The sequence below is a fragment of the Pristiophorus japonicus genome, unplaced genomic scaffold (assembly GCF_044704955.1).
Source record: "Pristiophorus japonicus isolate sPriJap1 unplaced genomic scaffold, sPriJap1.hap1 HAP1_SCAFFOLD_717, whole genome shotgun sequence".
Classification (NCBI taxonomy): Eukaryota; Metazoa; Chordata; class Chondrichthyes; family Pristiophoridae; genus Pristiophorus; species Pristiophorus japonicus.
The window spans coordinates 146,045-153,891 of NW_027254632.1; the positions used below are offsets into that span (position 1 = coordinate 146,045).

General features: G+C 45.6%; 1 protein-coding gene and 1 pseudogene across 1 annotated transcript; one reads left to right on the forward strand and one right to left on the reverse strand.

Moving 5' to 3' along the window:
- Nucleotides 1-3,261: 3,261 nt before the first annotated feature.
- On the reverse strand, nucleotides 3,262-4,344 carry LOC139256382 (zinc finger protein 271-like; the record flags this gene model as incomplete). The annotated part of the gene is made up of 2 exons (XM_070874214.1): nucleotides 3,262-3,977; nucleotides 4,060-4,344. Coding segments are annotated over 2 exons (786 nt in total), but the record flags the coding sequence as incomplete, so codon positions are not given.
- A 95-nt stretch (nucleotides 4,345-4,439) lies between these two features.
- The window catches only part of LOC139256379 (zinc finger protein 91-like), a 73,106-nt pseudogene continuing 69,698 nt past the window's right edge, over nucleotides 4,440-7,847 (forward strand).

Here is a 7,847-nt window from a genome sequence, read left to right on the forward strand (position 1 = left end):
GGGACCCCCAAATAGACAGAGGGAGATAGACGAGCAAATATGTAGGCATATTTCTGAGAAGTGCAAAAATAATAGGGCAATAAGAGTAGGGCATTTCAACTACCCTAACATTAACTGGGATGGAATCAGTGTGAAAGGTATAGCGGGAGCAGAATTCTTAAAATGCATTCAGGAGAACTTTTTTAGCCAGTACCTAGCAAGCCCAACAAGTGAGGGATTTAGTTTCAGGGAATGAAGCTGGACAGGTGGAAGGGGGTATCAGTGGGAGAGTATTTTGGTGGTAGTGATCATAATTCAGTTAGATTTAGGGTAGTTATGGAAAAGGACAAAAGTAGACAAGGAGTAAAAGTTCTCGATTGGGGGAAAGGCCAATTTTAATAAGCTGAGATGTGATTTAGCAAAAGTGGACTGGAAACAACTACTTGAAATGTCAGAGCAGTGGGAGGCATTCAAGGAGGAGATCCTGAGGGTTCAGATCAAATATGTTCCCACAAGAAAAAGGGTGGGACTCCCAAATCTAGAGTCCCCTGGATATCAAGGGGCATAAAGGTTTTGATAAGACAAAAAAGGGAAGCTTATGTCAGATACCGAGAGTGCAATACTGCAGAAACCCGAGACGAGTATAGAAAGTGCAGGGGTGAAACTAAAAAGGAAATTAGGAGAGCATGAAAAAATATTGGCAAGTAAAATCACGGAAAACCCAAAGATGTTTTATAAATACATTAAGAGGAAGAGGATAACTAAAGAATGAGTAGGAGACCAACAAGGAAGGTTGTGTGTGAAGACGGAAGATGTGGGAATGGTTCTTAATGAATATATTGTGTCTGTCTTTACAAAAAAGAGAGGATCGATGCAGACGTTGTAGTTAAGGAGGAGGAGGAGTGTTAAATATTAGGTGAGATAAATATAGTGAGATAGTATTAAGGTAACATCTTTTGAAAGTGGATAAATCCCCAGGCCCAGATGAAGTGTATCCCAGGCAGTTATGAGAAGCAAGAGAGGAAATAGCAGAGGTTCTAACCATCATTTTCAATCCTCTCTGGCTACTGGTGTGGTGCTGAGGACTGCTAACGTTGTACTGTTATTTAAAAAGGGAACAACGGATAGACCGAGTAATTACAGGCCAGTCAGCCTAACCTCAGTGGTGAGAAAATGATAGAAGAATTTCTGAGGGACAGTATTAATTGTCATTTAGAAAGGCATCGATTAAGCAAGAACAGTACGCATGCATTTGTTATGGGAAGGTCGTGTCTAACTTGATTGAATGTTTTGAGGAGATAACAAGGAAGGTCGATGAGCGCATTTGATGTAGTCTACAAGGATCTTCCCATTGAATCATAGAATGATTACAGCACGGAAGAGGGCTATGCGGCCTGTTGAGCCTGTGCCAGCTCTCTGCAAGAGCACCTCAGCAAGTCCCACTCCCCTATCCTTGGCCAAGGCTGTCGACAAGTTCCCATATGGCAGACTGGTCAGAAAAGTAAACGCCCTGGGATCCGAGGGAAGGTGGCAAGTTGGATCCAAAATTGGCTCATGGACAGGAAGCAAAGGGTAATGGTCAACTGGTGTTTTTGTGACTGTAAGACTGTTTCCAGTGGGGTTCCACAGGGCTCAGTACTGGGTCTCTTGCTGTTTGTGGTATACATCAATGATTTAGACTTGAATGTAGGGGTGCATGATTAAAAAGTTTGCAGACGATACAAAAATTGCCATGTGGTTAATGATGAAGAAGAAAGCTGTAGCCTGCAGGAAGATATCAATGGACCTGTCAGGTGGGCAGAAAAGTGGCAAATGGAATTCAACCTGAGAAGTTTGAGGTAATGCATTTGGGGATGGCTGACAAGGCAAGGGAACACACATTAAATGGTAGGACTCTGAGAAGTGTAGAGGAACAAAGGGACCTTGGAGTGCACAGATCCATGAAGGTAGCAGGCCAGGTAGATAAGGTGATTAAGAAGGCATACGGAATACTTGCCTTTATTAGCCGCAGAATATAAGAGCGGGGAGGTTATGCTTGAACTGTATAAAGCACTAGTTAGACCACAGCTAGAGTACTGCATGCAGTTCTGGTCACCACATTACAGGAAAGATGTGATTGCACTAGACAGGGTACAGAGGAGATTTACGAGGATGTTGCTAGGACGAGGGAATTTTAGCTATGAGGAAAGATTGGATAGGCTGGGGTTGTTTTCTGTGGAACAGAGGCGGCTGAGGGGGAGATTTAACTGTGGTGTATAAAATTATGAGGGGCCTAGATAGAATGGCTAGGAAGGACCTATTTCCCTTAGCAGAGGGGTCAACAACCAGGGGCACATGCTCTGACTTTAGTCATGAATCCACTGTGTGGTATCTTATCGAAAGCCTTTTGAAAATCCAAGCATATTACATTACCCTTGGTTACCGTTTCTGTTCCTTCTTCAAAGAATTCACTAACGTTGGTCAAGCATGACCTTCCCTTTTGAAATCCATGCTGACTGCATTAAGCTGGTCTGTGGTTTACTGCACTTGTTGTGTCTCCCTTCTAAAATATAAGAATAACATTAGATATAAAAATTATATCTCTTCTCCAAATGTGATTAGTTTATCCTGTCTGATAGAAACCAAGCCCAATCACTAACACCAATCTCCTCCTGATTGATATAAACCAACCCCACAGTCACTGACACCAATCTCCTCCTGATTGATATAAACCAACCCCACAGTCACTGACACCAATCTCCTCCTGTCTGATATAAACCCACCCCACAGTCACTGACACCAATCTCCTCCTGTCTGATATAAACCAACCCCACAGTCACTGACACCAATCTCCTCCTGTCTGATATAAACCCACCCCACAGTCACTGACACCAATCTCCTCCTGTCTGATATAAACCAACCCCACAGTCACTGACACCAATCTCCTCCTGTCTGATATAAACCAACCCCACAGGCCCAGAAAGTTTAAACTCAGCCCGTTACTTGGTCTGGACATCTCCATTCCCGTGCCGAGGAGGTTGCTGTACCAGACGGAGGGGCAACATTTGGGGACACCGATTCCCCAACAATTCCCATTCCCCTTCTTTCTGGTGGATAATGGAGGGGCCACTGTGTGTAATGTGCAAGTCAGTAAGAATTGTCAGCAAGGATTAATCAACACTTTCTAATTGGAGAAGTTAAACAGTGAAATCTTTCAGACAGTGAATTCTAGATTTTGTACCAAAGATCAATTTAGGATTGAAGTAAAAGTTCATAATTTTATTTTAAACTAATTTCTGATGAGAGTCCCTAAATTAAGGGGAAAGATCACAGATAGCGGATCTTAAATGGACACTGCAGCCCGGACAACACAATCAGCAATATATCCAGAATATTAAAGTCCAGCCCAGTTATAGTGTTTTAACATCAGCAGAAACAAACCCCAACTGTCAGAATGAACATGGTCCAGTCGGGATGTGATTAACAGCAGCAATAACAGCATATTCCAACCCTTGCAGTCACTTGTGAACTCGCTGGTGTTTCAGCAGATTGGATGACTGAGTGAATACCTTCCCACTCACAGAGCAGGTGAACGGCCTCTCCCCAGAGTGAACTCGCTGGTGTGCCAGTAGGCCAGATAACTGAGTAAATCCCTTCCCACAAATAGAGCAGGTGAATGGCCTCTCCCCAGTGTGAACTCGCTGGTGTGCCAGTAGGCCAGATAACTGAGTGAATCCCTTCTCACACACAGGGCAGGTGAACGGCCTCTCCCCAGAGTGAACTCGCTGGTGTGCCAGTAGGTCAAATAACTGAGTGAATCCCTTCCCACAAATAGAGCAGGTGAACGGCCTCTCCCCAGTGTGAACTCGCTGGTGTGCCAGTAGGCCAGATAACTGAGTAAATCCCTTCTCACAAATAGAGCAGGTGAACGGCCTCTCCCCAGTGTGAACTCGCTGGTGTGCCAGTAGGCCAGATAACTGAGTAAATCCCTTCTCACACACAGGGCAGGTGAACAGCCTCTCCCCGGTGTGACTGCGTCGATGAGTTTCCAGCAGGGATGGGTAACTGAGTGAATCCCTTCTCACACACAGGGCAGGTGACCGGCCTCTCCCCAGAGTGAACTCGCTGGTGTGCCAGTAGGTCAAATAACTGAGTGAATCCCTTCCCACAAATAGAGCAGGTGAACGGCCTCTCCCCAGTGTGAACTCGCTGGTGTGCCAGTAGGTCAGATAACTGAGTAAATCCCTTCTCACACACAGGGCAGGTGAACGGCCTCTCCCCAGTGTGAACTCGCTGGTGTGCCAGTAGGCCAGATAACTGAGTAAATCCCTTCTCACAAATAGAGCAGGTGAACGGCCTCTCCCCAGTGTGAACTCGCTGGTGTGCCAGTAGGCCAGATAACTGAGTAAATCCCTTCTCACACACAGGGCAGGTGAACAGCCTCTCCCCGGTGTGACTGCGTCGATGAGTTTCCAGCAGGGATGGGTAATTAAATCCGATCCCACAGTCCCCACATTTCCACGGTATCTCCATGATGCGGGTGTTCTTGTGTCTCTCCAGGTTAGATAATCAGTTGAAGCTTCCCCTGCACACAGAACACGTGTACAGTTTCTCCCCGCTGTGAATGTGCGATGTATTTCAGGCTGTGTAACTGGTTAAAAGATTTCTCCTTCTACATTCAAACATCGATGATATTCAGATCCAGATGTATTGAATGATTCTGTGAGATCTTGACGTGATATTGGGTTTGAGTTTCTCGTCTGCAAATCCTCCTCTTCTAATATCCTGTAAAAGGAGTTTACAAAACTCATCACTAAATACAAGATATAAATTCAGAAAAGATCATTCTAGTTTCTATGGAACATTCTATCCTCTCTTGTTCCCCCAAATCTGTAAATCCCTCCACCCTGTGCAGACATCCCAACATTTTTCTTTTAAGTTGACTTTTCTCCCTCTTCTGAAGGTGTTGACTCTTTCTGGGTTTAGTTCAAATCATCACCAAAAGGCTCAGACCCAGGGAGGAACTATTGAGCACACTGTATAACAATGTTCGGGACACTCACTGTCCCTCCGGATCTGTGTTCAGGGGAGGATCTGATGGGTTTCTCTTATCTTTGGGTTAAATATTATTCTCACCGAGGTGATGGATGTCAGTGCCGGGGAATTCTGAGCACCGTTTCTCCCCTGAAGGTGCGGACTCTGGCTGGTACACATACTCTAGCTGTGGCCTAACTAGAAACCAGCCAGAATCAGCATTTCAGGGGAAGAGAGGGAGGGGAACCAGTGAGTGTAGAACTGAACCCAGCCAGAGTCAGCACCCTCAGGGCAAGAGAGGGAGGGGGAAACCATTGAGTGCAGAACTGAACCTAGCCAGAGTCAGCATCTTCAGCAAGAAGGAAAAAATGTTGGAGATGATGTAATGGATTTGGATTTCAGCACGAGGAGTAGGGATAGTGTGTTTGACAGGGATTTACAGTTGTGGGGATACCAGAGAGGGGCCCCAGCTGTTTATACTGTACATTAATGATTTAGACGAGGGGATTAAATGTAGTATCTCCAAATTTGCGGATGACACTAAGTTGGGTGGCAGTGTGAGCTGCGAGGAGGATGCTAAGATGCTGCAGAGTGACTTAGATAGGTTAGGTGAGTGGGCAAATGCATGGCAGATGAAGTATAATGTGGATAAATGTGAGGTTATCCACTTTGGTGGTAAAAACAGAGAGACAGACTATTATCTGAATGGTGACAGATTAGGAAAAGGGGAGGTGCAACGAGACCTGGTACATCAGTCATTGAAGGTTGGCATGCAGGTACAGCAGGCGGTTAAGAAAGCAAATGGCATGTTGGCCTTCATAGCAAGGGGATTTGAGTACAGGGGCAGGGAGGTGTTGCTACAGTTGTACAGGGCCTTGGTGAGGCCACACCTGGAGTATTGTGTACAGTTTTGGTCTCCTAACTTGAGGAAGGACATTCTTGCTATTGAGGGAGTGCAGCGAAGGTTCACCAGACTGATTCCTGGGATGGTGGGACTGACCTATCAAGAAAGACTGGATCAACTGGGCTTGTATTCACTGGAGTTCAGAAGAATGAGCGGGGACCTCATAGAAACGTTTAAAATTCTGATGGGTTTAGACAGGTTAGATGCAGGAAGAATGTTCCCAATGTTGGGGAAGTCCAGAACCAGGGGTCACAGTCTAAGGATAAGGGGTAAGCCATTTAGGACCGAGATGAGGAGAAACTTCTTCACCCAGAGAGTGGTGAACCTGTGGAATTCTCTACCACAGAAAGTTGTTGAGGCCAATTCACTAAATATATTCAAAAAGGAGTTAGATGAAGTCCTTACTACTAGGGGGATCAAGGGGTATGGCGAGAAAGCAGGAATGGGGTACTGAAGTTGCATTTTTCAGCCATGAACTCATTGAATGGCGGTGTAGGCGAGAAGGGCCGAATGGCCTACTCCTTCACCTATTTTCTATGTTTCTTGTTTCTATGAATGTGCGTACCATAGAAACTAGAATTGACTGTTCTGAATGTCTATCCTGTCCTTACAGTGATGGCTTTTGTAAACTTATTTTACAGGGGATTAGAAGGGGAGGATTTGCAGAAGGGAAACTCGAACCAAACATCACCAAGATCTGACAGTCACTCGATCCATGCAACATGAATATCATCAGCCTTTGAATGTGGAAAGAGTAATGTTTGTCTGTTCTGTCTGTGGGAAAAGATTTCAAACATCAGTTGAATGGAAAAGCATCGAGACACACACACCCAAGTGAGTGCTCCAATGCACTGACTGTGGAAAGAGCTTTAACCAGTTACATCGCACCATTCACAGCAGGAAGAAATTGTACACGTGTTCTGTGTGGACGAGGCTTCAACAGATCGTCCAACCTGGAGAGACACAAGGACACCCGCACCACGGAGAAACCGTGGAAATGTGGGGACTGTGGAAAGGGATTTAATTCCCCGTCCCTGCTGGAAACTCATTGACGCAGTCACACCGGGGAGAGGCCGTTCACCTGCTCTGTGTGTGGGAAGGGATTCACTTGTTCATCCAACCTCATTGAACACCAGCGGGTTCACACTGGGGAGAGGCCGTTCACCAGCTCCGTTTGTGCGAAGAGATTCACTTGTTCATCTCACCTCACTGATCACAAGCGAGTTCACTCTGGAGAGAGACCGTTCATATGCTGTGTGTGTGGGAAACGATTCATGAAATCATCTCACCATCTGAGACACCTGCATTTTCACACGGACGAGAAGCCATTCACCTGCTCCGTGTGTGGGAAGGGATTCATAAATTCACCTCATCTTCTGGCTCACCAGCATATCCACACTGGGGAGAGGCCGTTTAACTGCTGAGTGTGGGAAGGGATTCACTTGTTCATCCAGCCTCACTGCACACCAAGTTGTTCATACCAATAGGAGAGCATTTAAATGTTCTGACTGTGGGAAGAGCTTTAAAAGCAGAAGTTATCTGAGGAAACACCAACGAGTTCACACTGGGGAGAGGCCATTCACCTGCTCCGTGTGTGGGAAGAGATTCACTCAGTCATCCACCCTGCTGAAACACCAGCGAGTTCACAAGCGACTGCAGGGTTTGGATTCTGCTGATAATCACATCAGGACTGAACCGTGTTCATTCTGACAGTTGGGTTGTGTTTCCCCTGCAACTGGGCTGGATTTTAATTTTCTGGATATCTGAAAATAAATCAGCTTTGGTTCAAGCACACATTGTGTCGATTCCTTGATATCTCCAATATAAGAGGAGACTAATTGATAACGTTACTGACTGTTAAATGAAGGAGAAAAGTTCCAAAAAAGGAACAAAGACTTGTCCTTATGTAGCACCTTACGTGACCTCAGGATGTCCCAAAGTGCTTTACAGC